Source organism: Carcharhinus amblyrhynchos, unplaced genomic scaffold, assembly GCF_965287045.1.
Source record: "Carcharhinus amblyrhynchos unplaced genomic scaffold, sCarAmb.v2.hapA scaffold_39, whole genome shotgun sequence".
NCBI lineage: Eukaryota > Metazoa > Chordata > Chondrichthyes > Carcharhiniformes > Carcharhinidae > Carcharhinus > Carcharhinus amblyrhynchos.
In genome coordinates this window covers 5,376,463-5,393,635 of record NW_027649780.1, presented here as the reverse complement: position 1 = coordinate 5,393,635, position 17,173 = coordinate 5,376,463, and the positions used below count along the sequence as shown (strand labels likewise).

The following is a 17,173-nucleotide window of genomic DNA, read 5'->3' as shown; positions in this document are numbered from 1 at the left end:
TCCCCGCTCGGTCCTCCAGCCTAGCCCCCTCCCTATTGGTCCGGCGCTGCCGTTAATTCGTCCCTGGGCATTATGACGTTGGACATGCGCAGTGCGGCTCATATCTAGGGACAGTCGCTGGTTTGTCTCATCTTCAGGTGGACAAGCGGAGGCAGCGTTAGGGGCAGTGGGTGGGAGGGGAGGCTCCACACCCCCAGTGGAGGACTCAACAACCCCAGTGGAGGACTCAACAACCCCAGTGGAGGACTCAGCAACCCCCAGTGGAGGACTCAGCAACCCCCAGTGGAGGACTCAGCAACCCCCAGTAAGAAACTAGCGGCACCGCCTCAACACCCAACACAAACGGCAGCTGCAGAGCTTTCTCCCGGTGCCAGGCCCCACTGGACAGATGTAGCTTCATGAAGGACATTCATTTCTTATAAATTTCTGCACCTCCATCAAATCTGCCCTCAATAGACCTTGCTTCAAGGAGGACAACCCCAGCTTCTCCAGCCTAACGTTGCAATTATAATCTCTCTCCCAGCAAATAGACCCCATCCTCAGCTCCCTGTGGGGAGGGTGATATTTGACCTTCTTGAACTGCTGCAGTCTATGTGGTGAAGGTGCTGTTGCCAATGCTGTCAGGTAAGCAGTTACAGGTCATTCGCCCAGTGAAGATGAAGGAACACCGATATATGTCCAAGTTAGTTACACTAATTTGTATTGATATACTTTTAATGTAAGACGGTGTTCCAAAGTGTTTCACAGAAATGTTACAAAACAACATTTGACACTGAGCCGCATGAAATATTTGGGCGGTTGTCCAAAAGTTTCATCAAAGAGGTAGGTTTTATGGTGAATCTTAACAGAGGAAAGCCGGGTAGAGACACAGAGGGTTAAAGAGGAAATTCCAGAGCTTGAGACCTTAGTAACTGAAAGAACAGTGGTGGAGTGGTTAACACAGTAAAAAGTCTGACAACACCAGGTTTTAGTCCAACCTATTTATTTGATAATATACCCACAAGCTTTCGAGGGGACTGCCTCTTCGTCAGGTGAATGGAGAGTGGTTAACATCAGAGATGGTCAACAGGATGGAATTACATGAATGCATATATTTCAGAGGATTTTGTGTCTGGAGGAGATCAGAGACAAGGAGGAACAAGGGTATGGATGGATTTGAAAACAAGGCTGAGAATTTTAAATACTGAAATTGGATTTTTTTTAGGTCAAAAAGCACAGGGGTAATGGGTGAAAAAGCCTTGATGTGAGTGAATACATGGGCAGAAGAGATTTGGATGTCCTCAAGATTACTGGGGGATTGAATATGGGAGGCCGGTTGGGAATGCTTTAGGATAGTTAAGTCTAGAAGTACCAGAGTTTCAGGAACAGGTGAATTGAGACTTGTGTTAGGGCTCAGTTCAGACAACACTGATATTTTGACTTTTAAAAAATTATCGGTGAGGTGCTTCCCAATCCCTCGGTTTTTGTGTCATCTGATTTCTACTAATAACCCACAGCAAACTCCAAGGTAGCATTAACTCAGAAGGTTAGTTTATTGCATATTTTCAGAAACTGTGATAGAGTCTCTGCAATGTCCCCCTTCGCAGTCACACAGTAAGAAGAGGGATAGAGAAAAGAATGTTTTACAGTATAGAAACCATGGAGAAGATTCTAGGATCCTGAATCAAAGTCCAGTGAGTAATTCTTTCACAGAGGCTGAAGACCGATTTAATAAAGCCACTTCTCCGCTGGTGCTGATGTGACAGGATGAAGTAGGCACACAGAGCTGAATCCAATTTATCAGAGATGGTACAAAAAGTAGAGCCAGGTTGGATGGGGCTAGTTGTTCAGCCTGGCCAGGACTTGCTTCAGTGTGGCCGCCAGTCAGATGTTAAACAGCAGCTTGCAGCTCAGGAAGGCAACATTAACCTGTTCAACAAGCCAGAGTCTCAACTCATCTGCACAATGCCTTCAACAAAGGAAGTTTATCCAGTTTCAGGGAGTTGGCTTTTTGTTCTAGGCTGATAATGCCTCAGCAATTGTGGGTAGAAAGAGGTGCTATCTGTTGACAGTTTGGTGTTTTTGGAAGGCATTGTCTCCGTGGACTCTCAGACACTATTAGCAAGCATGATTTGTCAAATGGAAATGACCTTCCACTAGCTCCCTTTGACTCTGGGCTGTGCAATTTCCAAGTGGTCTAATAGAAGCACTTCAGACGCAGCTTGGAAATGAGACATTCCTGAAATGGAGAGTCAGTGCTGTTGTCCTGGTGACTCTCAGGTAGAAGGTCAGCCAGCTTATTGGTTGTTGTTCAGCCCAACTTTATTAGAGATAAGAAATGCAAAAGGCTATTTTTTTTCATAAAAGATGTACACAGTTCGGTTCTGTTCTATTGCATTAGGTGGAGTTCGGCCAGCTTACCGAAGTGAAAATAGTCTTGCTGATGATGTGGATATGTGGCTGATAACTGATCTTTTGGTGAATCTGCATCCTAGATTGTGAACTAGGATTCAGCCTCAGAGTTCCCAGGGAGAGGGATAAGAACCTAAGAAATAGGAGCAGGAGTAGGCCATCCGGCCCTTCGAGCCTGCCCCGCCACTCAATAAGATCATGGCTGATCTGTCGTGGCTCAGTTCCACTTTCCCGCCCTCTCCCCATAACCCTTAATCCCCTCTCTTATCAAAAACCCATCAACCCGCGTCTTAAAAATATTGAGCGAGGCAGCCTCCACCACTTCAACGGGCAGAGAATTCCAGAGATTCACCACCCTTTGAGTGAAGAAGTTCCTCCTCAACTCCGTTCTAAACCACCCCCCCTTTATCTTGAGGCTGTGCCCCCTAGTCCTACTGTCCTTTCTGAGCGGGAAGAGTCTCTCCACCTCTATCCTATCCATCCCATTCATCATCTGATACGTCTCAATGAGATCTCCCCTCATTCTTCTAAACTCTAACGAGTACAAGCCCAGTTTATTCAGCCTCTCCTCATAGCTCAACCCCCTCAACTCCGGTATCAGCCTAGTAAACCTCCTCTGCACTCCCTCCAAGGCCAAAATATCTTTGCGCAGGTGCGGCGCTCAAAACTGCACACAGTACTCCAGCTGCGGCCTCACCAATGCCCTATACAGCTGCAGCAAGACCTCCCTACTTTTATATTCAATCCCCCTCGCTATGAAGGCCAGCATCCCATTCGCCTTCCTGACCACCTGCTGCACCTGCAAGCTGGGTTTTTGCGACTCATGCACAAGGACCCCGAGGTCCCTCTGCACCGTCGCCTGCTGCAGTTTTTCGCCCCGTAAGTAATAGTCCTTCCTACCATTCTTCCTACCAAAGTGGACCACCTCACACTTGCCAACATTAAATTCCATTTGCCATTTCCTGGCCCATTCGCCCAGCCTATCTAGATCCTTCTGCAGACTCTCCCCACCCTCCGCACAATTTGCCGTTCCCCCAATCTTGGTGTCATCAGCAAATTTCGACACCATACACTCGGTTCCCTCCTCCAGATCATCTATATAAATGGTAAATAGCTGAGGCCCCAGCACCGACCCCTGGGGCACTCCACTAGTCACCATCCGCCAATCCGAATAGCACCCGTTGACCCCCACTCTCTGCCTCCTATTTGACAACCAATCCTCTATCCACGCTAACACCCTACCCCCAACTCCATGTCCCTCGACCTTCTGCAATAACCTCTTGTGAGGCACTTTGTCAAACGCCTTCTGAAAATCTGGAAAGACCACATCCACCGGCTCTCCTCTATCCACCGCCCTATGGATGCAGTGGGGGGCGGCGAGAGGGGGGGGGTGGTCTTTCGGGTCGTTCTTTTGGGTCGAACCAAGTAAACAAACTCAAATTACATTAGGACAATAATAAAGGAAAGCCATCAACAGATCCAGGCAGCGGGTGATCGATGGGGCCGTCTGTCCCGACTGCCTGCCCCTCTACCGCGGCTACGTTCACAGCCGGGTGTCCCTGGAGAGGGAGCACGTGGTGTCCGCGGGCACAGTCGAGGCCTTCCGTGCCCGTTGGGCACCACAGGGGCTGAGGTGCCTTACAGACCCCGACAATCACGTTTTGATTTGACGTGTCTTAAGTTTCCTTTGTACTTCTTGTTCCTGTTCGGGCCGTTCCCCCTCCTTTTGGGGAGCCGCCCCCTTTTTCTCTGTCCGAACGTAATTTAAGTTTGTTTACTTGGTTCGACCGGCAAGAACCAGAAGAAAGGGGGCGGCTCCCCAAATGGAGGGGGTGCGGCCCAAACAGAAACAAAAATTACAAAGGAAACTTGAGACACGTCAGATCAAAATGTGATTGTCAGGGTCTGTAACGCACCCCAGCCCCTGCGGTGCCCAGCGGGCACGGAAGGTGTCAGCCGTGTCCGCGGACACCGCATGCTCCCTCTCCAGGGACACCTGGCCACGAATGTAGCCGTGGTAGAGGGGCAGACAGTCGGGACAGACGCCCCCCCCCCCCCCCCCCCCCCCCCGCCCAATCGCCTGCTGTCTGGACCTGTGGATGGATGGATTCAGTGGGTAGGGAGTAGAGTTTGTGATTGGGATTAAAGACAACGGCTTTGCCCTTCATCAGATTTTAAAGGGAGGAAATTTCTGCTCATCGAGGACTGGATGTCAGAGAAGTCAGTGTGTGACTCGGAGAGGAATCTATAAATGATAGTGACTAGTGGAGTGCCCCAGGGTTCGGTGCTGGGGCCTCAGCTATTTACCATTTATATAGATGATCTGGAGGAGGGAACCGAGTGCAGGGTGTCGAAATTTGCTGATGACACCAAGATTGGGGGAACGGCAAATTGTGCGGAGGGTGTGGAGAGTCTGCAGAAGGATCTAGATAGGCTGGGCGAATGGGCCAGGAAATGGCAAATGGAATTTAATGTTGGCAAGTGCGAGGTGGTCCACTTTGGTAGGAATAATGGTAGGAAGGATTATTACTTACGTGGCGAAAAACTGCAGCAGGCGACGGTGCAGAGGGACCTCGGGGTCCTTGTGCATGAGTCGCAAAAACCCAGCCTGCAGGTGCAGCAGGTGGTCAGGAAGGCGAATGGGATGCTGGCCTTCATAGCGAGGGGGATTGAATATAAAAGTAGGGAGGTCTTGCTGCGGCTGTATAGGGCATTGGTGAGGCCGCAGCTGGAGTACTGTGTGCAGTTTTGGGCGCTGTACTTACGCAAGGATATTTTAGCCTTGGAGGGAGTGCAGAGGAGGTTTACTAGGCTGATGCCGGAGTTGAGGGGGTTGAGCTATGAGGAGAGGCTGAATAAATTAGGCTTGTACTCGTTAGAGTTTAGAAGAATGAGGGGAGATCTCATTGAGACGTATCAGATGATGAATGGGATGGATAGGATAGAGGTGGAGAGACTCTTCCCGCTCAGAAAGGACAGTAGGACTAGGGGGCACAGCCTCAAGATAAAGGTGGGGGGGCGGTTTAGAACGGAGTTGAGGAGGAACTTCTTCACTCAAAGGGTGGTGAATCTCTGGAATTCTCTGCCCGTTGAAGTGGTGGAGGCTGCCTCGCTAAATATTTTGAAGACGCGGGTTGATGGGTTTTTGATAAGAGAGGGGATTAAGGGTTATGGGGAGAGGGCGGGAATGTGGAACTGAGCCACGACAGATCAGCCATGATCTTATTGAATGGCGGGGCAGGCTCGAGGGGCTAGTTGGCCTACTCCTGCTCCTATTTCTTATGTTCTTATAGTGTTCACACGTGCCTGCTATTCCCAGTCCTTCGAGATGGTGGAGGGTGAGAGTTGGGAAGATCTGACAAAGTTCTGGTCAATTGTAGATGTGTAAATTCTGTCTCTGCCCAACTGCCTTGATCCCAGGGAGAACCACAATCGTTCAGCTCAGTTTAACCATCTGCCTTTGCCTTTTTGTGAATTCTGTCTCACTCCCTTTCTTTTCTGTCTGAAATATACTTCACAGGGCATTTAAGAGGGGAAGATTTGCAGTTGGGCATCAAACAAAATATCACATCAGGGTGGGACAGATTCGCTCAACTTACCCGAACCTGAGGACCATCGGATTTTGAATATGGAAGGAGAAAGCACCGTTCAGAGTGACGGAGAACGGAACGTGCCTTCTGCGTGCGAACGAGACATCAGCCCATCTGGCCCGTTGAACCTCAAGCACAGTCGCACCGAGGAGAAGCCGTGGAAGTGCGGGGACTGCGGGAAGGGATTTGATTCTCCGGTGAGCCTGGAGGTTCATTGGCAAGTTCACACCCGGGAGAGGCCCTTCACCTGCTCTGTGTGCGGGAAGGCATTCAGCACCTCGTCCCACCTGCTGACGCACCAGCACACTCACACGGGGCACAGACCCTTCACCTGCCCCGTGTGCGGCAAGGGATTCACTCAGTCGTCCAATCTGCTGACCCACCAGCGCATACACACCGGGGAGAGGCCGTTCGCCTGTCCTGTGTGTGGGAAGAGGTTCACCCAGTCCTCGCCGTTCAAGGCCCACAAACTGGTTCACACCGGGGAGAGGCCGTTCAGCTGCTCGGTGTGTGGGAAGGGATTCACCCGGTCGTCGACACTGCTGACGCACCAGCGAGTCCACACCGACGAGAGACCCTTTAAATGCCCAGAGTGCGGGAATTGCTACAAGAGCTCCGGGGAGCTGATGTCCCACCAGCGGGTCCACACCGACGAAAAACCGTTCAGGTGCGCTCGCTGCGGGACTGGGTTCAGGCGATCGTCCGACCTCACTGTCCACCAGCGCACTCACACCGGGGAGAAGCCCTTCCCGTGCACCGTGTGCGGGAAGAGATTCAACCAGACCTGCACCCTCCTGAGACACCAGCAAGTTCACACCGGGGGGAGGCCCTTCACCTGCTCTGTGTGCGGGAAGAGCTTTGGTCGGTCGTCCACTCTGCTGAGGCACCAGCAAGTTCACAAGTGACTGGATTTTGCTGTTCATCGCAGCCTGGACTGAACTGGACCAGGAGCAAGAGTGAAAAGGACCTAATCGCGGAATCCGACAGCGCAGAAAGAGGCCATTTGGCCCATCGAGTCTGCACCAGCCACAATCCCGTCCCGGCGCTAACCCCATATTATTTTTCCCACGAATCCCTCTAACCCGGGACACGAAGGAGCAATTTTTAGCACGGCCAACCAACCTAGCCCGCGCATCTTTTGGACTGTGGGAGGAAACTGGAGGAAACCCACGCAGACACCAGGAGAATGTGCAAGCTGCACGCAGTCAGCGACCCGAGCCGGGAATCGAACCCAGGTCCCTGGAGCTGTGAAGCAGCGGTGCTAACCACCGATGGAGGAGATGTTTCTCACAGTTTCTGTCTTTCCCACGTTCGGGGCAAGTTTTCTTTCCGTGGTCACCCCAGGGGTGAATGTTAATGGGCATTTTGTGAGCTTTGAAATTGCCCTCTTTTTTCCCCCATTTATCTGACACCCTGCTCCGATTTCTCAACATCTCCAATTAGAAAGTGCTGTTTAACCCTTACTGACAATTCTTTCAGGCTTCCGTCTAAATTATCAAGGGACATTTCACAGGCACATCAAAGAAATTTCAACAGTCAACGCTGATGCCGATGAAACTTTTGGACGTTGCCGAGTTCATTCATTTCTGACACGGCAGCAGCAGCAACATTTGGTGAAGGTGGAACCCACAACAAAAAGACTGGCTTGAGACCCACTCAGCGGAGATGACATAAGAACATAAGAAATAGGAGCAGGAGTAGGCCATCTAGCCCTTCGAGCCTGCCCCGCCATTCAATAAGATCATGGCTGATCTGTCGTGGCTCAGTTCCACATTCCCGCCCTCTCCCCATAACCCTTAATCCCCTCTCTTATCAAAAACCCATCAACCCGCGTCTTAAAAATATTTAGCGAGGCAGCCTCCACCACTTCAACGGGCAGAGAATTCCAGAGATTCACCACCCTTTGAGTGAAGAAGTTCCTCCTCAACTCCGTTCTAAACCGCCCCCCCTTTATCTTGAGGCTGTGCCCCCTAGTCCTACTGTCTTTTTTGAGCGGGAAGAGTCTCTCCACCTCTATCCTATCCATCCCATTCATCATCTTATACATCTCAATGAGATCTCCCCTCATTCTTCTAAACTCTAACGAGTACAAGCCTAGTTTATTCAGCCTCTCCTCATAGCTCAACCCCCTCAACTCCGGCATCAGCCTAGTAAACCTCCTCTGCACTCCCTCCAAGGCCAAAATATCCTTGCGCAGGTGCGGTGCCCAAAACTGCACACAGTACTCCAGCTGCGGCCTCACCAATGCCCTATACAGCTGCAGCAAGACCTCCCTACTTTTATATTCAATCCCCCTCGCTATGAAGGCCAGCATCCCATTTGCTTTCCTGACCACCTGCTGCACCTGCAAGCTGGGTTTTGCGACTCATGCACAAGGACCCCGAGGTCCCTCTGCACCATCGCCTGCTGCAGTTTTTCGCCCCGTAAGTAATAGTCCTTCCTACCATTCGACATCTGTCGTTGAAACAAAAAGCAAAGCCAGCCTGATATACATAACAAAAACACAACAGCTGGAACACTGTGTCACTTGGAAGTAGCTCGGACAGTCGTGTAGAAGTACAGGGAGATGCTGAGTAAATAAACACTGGATCAGTCTACATCACAAAATCTGAACTGCCTGCGAAATCACCAAAGTTCCCCCCGAAATCAGCAGATGGCAAAGTTCTCACTGACAGAAGTAAACAGATGTCCCACTGCATTGAACATGACTGTAAGCTGTATTCCTGAGAGACGGACATCTCTCGGTCTTTATTTGACTCTCCTGCAGCTTTCTGACGTAGTTGAGTTGGACAAGGAACCCTCATCCCTCGAGCTGGAAAAGGCCGTTGATTGTTGAGCAAGCAGTAAAGCTCCTGGCAAGGATGGAGTTCCAGCTGAGCTGCTCAGATAGACAGAGCCCCATCTATCGTTTCCACCCCTTTCCCTGCTGGGAGACAGGAACCGTGCATGAAGCAAAAGTCATCACAATAAATCAAAAAACAGCAATGAAAGAGGAGATTGCAACAAATACAGGGACATCTCACTCCTTAGTGTCATTAGGCATGTTTTCACTCGGGTTATGTTTAAAAGACTCCAGCTCCTTACAGACTGAGTGTATCCAGAAGCACAGTGCGGTTTCTGTGCTGACAGATCTACAGCGAACACGATCTTCTCTCACACACCAGCTACAAGAGACGTGAACAATTGGTATTGAATCTAAAATGCTGCCAGCTCCTGTGCTGAGAAAAGTGAAATATTCTAATTACTGAGTGAAAGTAAACATTTTAGTGTCAATCACAATTTATTTGTACAGTTGGAAAAGATGCAAAAATGTTTGATTCTTTAAGTTAAGCTTTGAGTTTGTATTTCAGAGCTGAGGGGAGCCTCTTTAATTCTTTCTGATCGAAGGAGGTTGATATTTCCCTGTGAAAACCAACTTTTGTACTTTAATTTTCCTTGAGTTACAATATAGTGATTTGGAAAGACACTTGAAGAAAAAAGGAAAAAATAACATTTGAGCAAAACTGAGGAAAACTACCAATACAATTTGAATCACAAAGATCAAAATGGTGTTTGGTTCATCTCTGATCTGAAAATAAAGTTAACACAGTTGTGCACATTTGTGAATGTTTGCATCACCCTTTTACAATTGGGCAGCGCGGTGACAATTTAAACCAGAAATTCTGTTTTTTTTTGAAGATTTGACTTCGTCCCACTTATTATCATTCGAGGCAAAGTTCCTGAGAACAGGAGATCTGAGCGCTATCCCCTCCCAAACCCATACAGCTTTCTGTACTCATGTCTCTGATCTCAAAATGCCCCATGACATGAGCGTTTAACCAGACAGTAAAGTTTCCGCAGTCTCCTGAAACAGAGAGAATGGGAAGCCCCGTTTGGAATCAAAGCTAGGAAAAAATTCACACCAGCGATTGGAAATTGGAATAATTCACTCTGGTCTAGTTCAATGGAATAGACAAACAGGATAGCAATATACATTCTAGTGGCAGTCAGGAAAGTTTAGATGATGCAAATAATATTTTCTTCTGGAGATTTTTGTATCCTTGCTTCTGAACTTAAAAACAGATTTTTGATTTGATTTATTATTGTCACATGTATTAATATACAATGAAAAGTGTTGTTTCTTGCACGTTTTACAGACAAAATATACCATTCAATGGAACAAGAGAGTGCAGAATGCAATGTTAAGTCATAGCTAGGGTGTAGAGAAAGATCAACTTAATGCGAGGTAGGTCCATTCAAAAGTCTGACGGCAGCAGGGAAGAAGCTGTTCTTGAGTCGGTATCTTTTTCCCAATGGAAGAAGGTGGAAGAGAGAATGTCTGGGGTGCGTGGTGTCCTTGATTATGCTGGCTGCTTTGCCAAGGCAGCAGGAAGTGTAGACGGAGTCAATGGATGGGAGGTTGGTTTGCGTGATGGATTGGGCTACATTCACTATCTTTTGTAATTCCTTGCAGTCTTGGGCAGAGCAGGAGCCAGATCAAGCTGTGATACAGCCAGAAAGAATGCTTTCTATAGTGCTTCTGTAAAAATTGAGTCATAGCTGACATGCCAAATTTCCTTAGTCTTCTGAGAAAGTAGAGGCATTGGTGGGCTTTCTTAACTATAGTGTTGGCATGGGGGAGACCAGGACAGGTTGTTGGTGATCTGGACACCTAAAAATTTGAAGCTTTCGATTCTTTCTACTTTGCCCTCGTTGATGGAGATGGCCATTTTCTCCTTTTACGCTTCCTGAAGTCGATGACAATCTCCTTCATTTTGTTGACACTGAGGGAGAGATTATTGTTGCTGCGCCAGTTCACCAGATTCTCTATCTCATTCCTGTACTCTGTCTCGTCATTGTTTGAGATCCGACCCACTACGGTGGTGTTATCAGCAAACGTGAGAATCGAATTAGAGGGGAATTTGGTTATGCGTCGTAGGTGTATAAGGAAGGTGTTAGCGTGGATAGAGGATTGGTTGTCAAATAGGAGGCAGAGAGTGGGGGTCAATGGGTGCTATTCGGATTGGCGGTTGGTGACTAGTGGAGTGCCCCAGGGGTCGGTGCTGGGGCCTCAGCTATTTACCATTTATATAGATGATCTGGAGGAGGGAACCGAGTGTAGGGTGTCGAAATTTGCTGATGACACCAAGATTGGGGGAACGGCAAATTGTGCGGAGGGTGTGGAGAGTCTGCAGAAGGATCTAGATAGGCTGGGCGAATGGGCCAGGAAATGGCAAATGGAATTTAATGTTGGCAAGTGTGAGGTGGTCCACTTTGGTAGGAATAATGGTAGGAAGGATTATTACTTACGGGGTGAAAAACTGCAGCAGGCGACGGTGCAGAGGGACCTCGGGGTCCTTGTGCATGAGTCGCAAAAACCCAGCTTGCAGGTGCAGCAGGTGGTCAGGAAGGCGAATGGGACGCTGGCCTTGATAGCGAGGGGGATTGAATATAAAAGTAGGGAGGTCTTGCTGCAGCTGTATAGGGCATTGGTGAGGCCGCAGCTGGAGTACTGTGTGCAGTTTTGGGCGCCGCATCTGCGCAAGGATATTTTGGCCCTGGAGGGAGTGCAGAGGAGGTTTACTAGGCTGATACCGGAGTTGAGGGGATTGAGCTATGAGGAGAGGCTGAATAAACTGGGCTTGTACTCGTTAGAGTTTAGAAGAATGAGGGGAGATCTCATTGAGACGTATAAGATGATGAATGGGATGGATAGGATAGAGGTGGAGAGACTCTTCCCGCTCAAAAAAGACAGTAGGACTAGGGGGCACAGCCTCAAGATAAAGGGGAGGCGGTTTAGAATGGAGTTGAGGAGGAACTTCTTCACTCAAAGGGTGGTGAATCCCTGGAATTCTCTGCCCGTTGAAGTGGTGGAGGCTGCCTCACTAAATATTTTTAAGAAGCGGGTTGATGGGTTCTTGATAAGAGAGGGGATTAAGGGTTATGGGGAGAGGGCGGGAAAGTGGAACTGAGCCACGACAGATCAGCCATGATCTTATTGAATGGCGGGGCAGGCTCGAAGGGCTAGATGGCCTACTCCTGCTCCTATTTCTTATGTTCTTATGTTCTTATGAGTTTAGTAGGGAGCTGAGAACACAGCCTTGTCAGTCTCAGTGTTGAGGGTGATCGTGGAGGAGGTGTTGTTGCGCCTATCCTTACTGACTTATGGTCTGTAAGTTAGGAAGTTCAGTCGCAGAGGGAGGTGCTGAGGGCCTGGCCTGGTAGCCTGAGGGTGCTGGAACCACACACAGAGAGATAAGCAAACATCTTCATATAGACCCCACTTTTGAGATCACTTGAAAATCCATGAATGGGATGTACATGGAGCATCCTTTTGGGATACTGGTGTGAGTTAGCAGATGTTACATGGGGTGTTACTAACCTGTGGATACACATGGTGACTTTGCACTGAGGAACAGACATGTTCAGCTATTTGGCAACAGAACAACATTGAGTGCTTAACGTGGTCAGTAGAACGAGAGAACATCTTAAATTATTAAGATATTGATAAATTTTGCAGAGGAACTGAGTTAAAACAATAAGGGTGTAACGCAACTTTATAGGACCCGTGTGGAATAGAAACCCTACAGTGCAGAAAGAGGTCCTTCGGCCCATCAAGACTGCACCGAACACAATCCCACCCAGGCCCTACCTCCATATCTCTACATATTATACCCACTAATCCCTAGACACTAAGGGGCAATTTCTTAGCATGGCCAATCAGCTTGCAGGTGCAGCAGGTGGTCAGGAAGGCGAATGGGATGCTGGCCTTCATAGCGAGGGGGATTGAATATAAAAGTAGGGAGGTCTTGCTGCAGCTGTATAGGGCATTGGTGAGGCCGCAGCTGGAGTACTGTGTGCAGTTTTGGGCGCCGCACCTGCGCAAGGATATTTTGGCCCTGGAGGGAGTGCAGAGGAGGTTTACTAGGCTGATACCGGAGTTGAGGGGGTTGAGCTATGAGGAGAGGCTGAATAAACTAGGCTTGTACTCGTTAGAGTTTAGAAGAATGAGGGGAGATCTCATTGAGACGTATAAGATGATGAATGGGATGGATAGGATAGAGGTGGAGGGACTCTTCCCGCTCAAAAAAGACAGTAGGACTAGGGGGCACAACCTCAAGATAAAGGGGAGGCGGTTTAGAACGGAGTTGAGGAGGAACTTCTTCACTCAAAGGGTGGTGAATCTCTGGAATTCTCTGCCCGTTGAAGTGGTGGAGGCTGCCTCGCTAAATATTTTTAAGACGCGGGTTGATGGGTTTTTGATAAGAGAGGGGATTAAGGGTTATGGGGAGAGGGCGGGAAAGTGGAACTGAGCCACAACAGATCAGCCATGATCTTATTGAATGGCGGGGCAGGCTCGAAGGGCTAGATGGCCTACTCCTGCTCCTATTTCTTATGTTTAACCTAACCCGCACATCTTTGGACTGTGGGAGAAAACCGGAGCACCCGGAGGAAACCCACGCAGACATGAGGAGAATGTGCAAACTCCACACAGACAGTGACCCAAGCCGGGAATCAAACCCAGGACCCTGGAGCTGTGAAGCAGCAGCGCTAACCACCGTGCTACTGTGCCGTCAGACCCCACTTGGAGTACTGTGCACAGTTCCGGTCGCCTCACTACAGGAAGGATGTGGAAGCTTGTTGAGAGGGTGCAGAGGAGATTTACAAGGATGTTGCCTGGATTGGGAGGCATGCCTTATGAAGATAGGTTGAGAGAGCTCGCTCTCTTCTCCCTGGAGAGACGAAGGTTGAGAGGCGACCTGATAGAGGTTTATAAAATGTTGAGAGGTATAGATAGGGTGGATTCTCGGAGGCTATTTCCCAGGGCTGAAATGATCGCTACGAGAGGACACAGGTTTAAGGTGCTGGGGAGCCGGTACAGAGGAGATGTCAGGGGTAAGTTTTTCACTCAGAGGGTGGTGAGTGAGTGGAATCGGCTGCCGTCGGTGGTAATAGAGCAAACTCCACTGGGGTCTTTTAAGAGACTTCTGGATGAGTATATGGGATTTAATGGGATTGGGAGTTATAGATAGTTCTACGGCCAGGTAGGTATAGATGTGATCGGCGCAACCAGTGGGCCGAAGGGCCTGTTTGTGCTGTAGTGTTCTATGTAATTAAACTCAGTGGTGTCTAAGGGCAGTCAAATTAAAGTGAAGAGGGATATAGATTCTAAATTTAGAAAATATCCACAGGATGGATGCAGGTGAACAGAGAGCTGGAGAATCTTTGAAGTTTATGCGTTAACTTTTATCTGAATCAGATGTATTTACAACATGACAATTTAAAATTGTGTGAGATAGCCTGCAGATGGGGAGAATGAATCAAAGTCAATAGTTATCAGATTTACTGGCAAAGCGTTCACTATTATTTTTGGTGGCCGCTCAAGGGTTTGTGTTGCTGATTCTGATCATTCAAGTACCTTTACTATGTTATCTGTGGAATGTAATCAAGAAATTGGGAAAACAAGCTTGTAACTTGGAAACAACTGGATTAAACAGGAATCAGTCTGTGCTAAGTCGGTGAAGATATTCCTTCCTCAGGATGGGGAGATCTGTTATAACCTAATAACATCTTAAGAAATGTATTGAATATTGTGGAAATAAGACATAGGAGCAGAATTAGGCCACTCGGCCCATCGAGTCTGCTCTGCCATTCAATCAGGGCTGATATTTTTCTCACCCCCCCCATTCTGTCCTGCCTTTTCCCCATAGCCCCTGATCCCCTTATTAATCAAGAGCTTATCTGTCTCTGTCTTAAAGACACTCAATGACCTGGCCTCCACAGCCTTCTGCGGCAAAGAGTTCCACAGATTCACCACTGTCTGGCTGATGAAATTCCTCCTCATCTCTGTTTTAAAGGATCGTCCCTTTAGCCTGAGGTTGTGCCCTCTGGTTCTAGTTTTTCCGACGAGCGGAAACATCCTCTCCATGTCCACTCTATCCAGGCCTAGTGTGGACGTGGAGAGGATATTTCCACTAGTAGGAAAAACTGGAACCAGAGGGCACAACCTCAGGCTAAAGGGACGACCCTTTAAAACAGAGATGAGGAAGAATTTCTTCAGCCAGGCCTTGCAGTATCCTGTAAGTTTCAAGAAGATTTTCCCCCCTCATCCTTCTAAACTTCAAGGCGTATAGATCCAGACTCCTCATACGCCAAGCTCTTCATTCCAGGGATCATTCTTGTGAACCTCCTCTGGATCCTTTCCAAGACCAGCACACTATCCTTTAGATATGGGACCCAAAACTGCTCACAATACTTCAAATGGGGTCTGACCAGAGCATTATGAGCTATGAGGAGAGGCTGAATAAACTGGGCTTGTACTCGTTAGAGTTTAGAAGAATGAGGGGAGATCTCATTGAGACGTATAAGATGATGAATGGGATGGATAGGAGAGAGGTGGAGAGACTCTTCCCGCTCAAAAAAGACAGTAGGACTAGGGGGCACAGCCTCAAGATAAAGGGGAGGCGGTTTAGAACGGAGTTGAGGAGGAACTTCTTCACTCAAAGGGTGGTGAATCTCTGGAATTCTCTGCCCGTTGAAGTGGTGGAGGCTGCCTCGCTAAATATTTTTAAGAAGCGGGTTGATGGGTTCTTGATAAGAGAGGGGATTAAGGGTTATGGGGAGAGGGCGGGAAAGTGGAACTGAGCCACGACAGATCAGCCATGATCTTATTGAATGGTGGGGCAGGCTCGAAGGGCTAGATGGCCTACTCCTGCTCCTATTTCTTATGTTCTTATATTCTAGCCCTCTTGACATGAATGCTAACATTGCATTTGCTTTCCCAACTCCGACTGAATCTGCACGTTAACCTTAAGAGAATCTTGAACAATGACCCCCAAGTCCCTTTGTGTTTCTGATTTCCTAAGCATTTTCCCTATTTAGGGAATAGTCTATGCCGCCATTCCTCTTTCCAAAGTGCATAACCTGACACTTTTCCACATTGTATTCCATCTGTCACTTCTTTGTCCACTCTCCTAACCTGTCTAATTCCTTCTGCAGCCCTCCCCTGCTTCCTCAAAATGACCTGTCCCTCTGCATATCTTTGCGTCATCTACAACCTTAGCAACAGCGCCTTCAGCTCCTTCCTGCAAATCATCACAAAGATGAGTGGAAAAGCGAATTGCCTGGAGGATGCAGAGAGATCTGGAGAGGCTGAGCGAGTGGGCGAGGACCTGGCAGATGGAGTATAACGTTAGCAAATGTGAGGTTATCCACTTGGTAGAAATAATAGTAGGAAGGAATATTATTTAACAGGGGAAAAGCTGCAGCATGCTATGGTGCAGAGGGACCTGGAGGTCCTTGTGCACGAATCACAAAACCCCAGTCTGCAGGTGCAGCAGGTGATCAAGAAGGCGAATGGGATGCTGGCCTTTATAGCGAGGGGGATAGAATATAAAAGCAGGGAGGTCTTGCTGCAACTGTACAGGGCACTGGTGAGGCCGCAGCTGGAGTACTGTGTGCAGTTTTGGTCTCCGCATTTGCAGAAGGATATATTGGCCTTGGAGGGAGTGCAGAGAAGGTTCACCAGGCTGATACCGGAGATGAGGGGGTTGGCTTATGAGGAGAGATTAAATAGACTGGGCCTGTGCTTGTTGGAGTTTAGAAGGCTGAAGGGGGGAACTTGTAGAGATTCTTTCCACTTAGGAAAGGAAACCAGAACTTGAGGGCACAGCCTCAAAATAAGTGGGGGGGGCAGTTTAGCACAGAGTTGAGGAGGAACCTCTTCACTCAAAGGGTGGTGAATCTCTGGAATTCTCTGCCCATTGAAGTGGTGGAGGCTACCTCGCTGAATACATTTAAGTCATGGGTAGATAGATTTCTGATAGACAGGGGAATTAAGGGTTATGGGGAGAAAGCGGGAAAGTAGAACTGATCCACTTCAGATCAGCAATGATCTTATTGAATGGCGGGGCAGGCTCGAAGGGCTAGATGGCCTACTCCTGCTCCTATTTCTTATGTTCTTATTAATGTATATTGTGAAAAGTTGTGGTACCTGAGACACACCACTAGTCACCGGCTGCCTTCTGCCAGTCAACCAATCCTCCATCCATGCCAGGATCGTACCCTTAACACCATGGGCACTTCACTTATTTAACAGTCTCCTGTGTGGCACCTTGTCAAAGGCCTTCTGGAAATCTAAATAAATCACTTCGACTGGCTCCCCTTTATCTAACTTCCTTGTCACCTCCTCAAAGAACTCTAACAGATTTGTC

The 17,173-nt window shown here is 48.5% G+C and overlaps 1 protein-coding gene across 1 annotated transcript in view; it reads left to right on the top strand.

The window, feature by feature from the left end:
• The first annotated feature begins 312 nt into the window (after positions 1–312).
• LOC145363551 (uncharacterized) overlaps positions 313–17,173 on the top strand; it is a 47,877-nt gene continuing 31,016 nt past the window's right edge. The window contains exons 1-3 of the mRNA XM_080218736.1: positions 313–624; positions 5,912–6,882; positions 7,495–7,594. Coding sequence (XP_080074862.1) covers positions 6,020–6,882; positions 7,495–7,594 — 963 coding nt within the window. The 5' untranslated portion in view covers positions 313–624; positions 5,912–6,019. The remainder of the gene's footprint in view (positions 625–5,911; positions 6,883–7,494; positions 7,595–17,173) is intronic.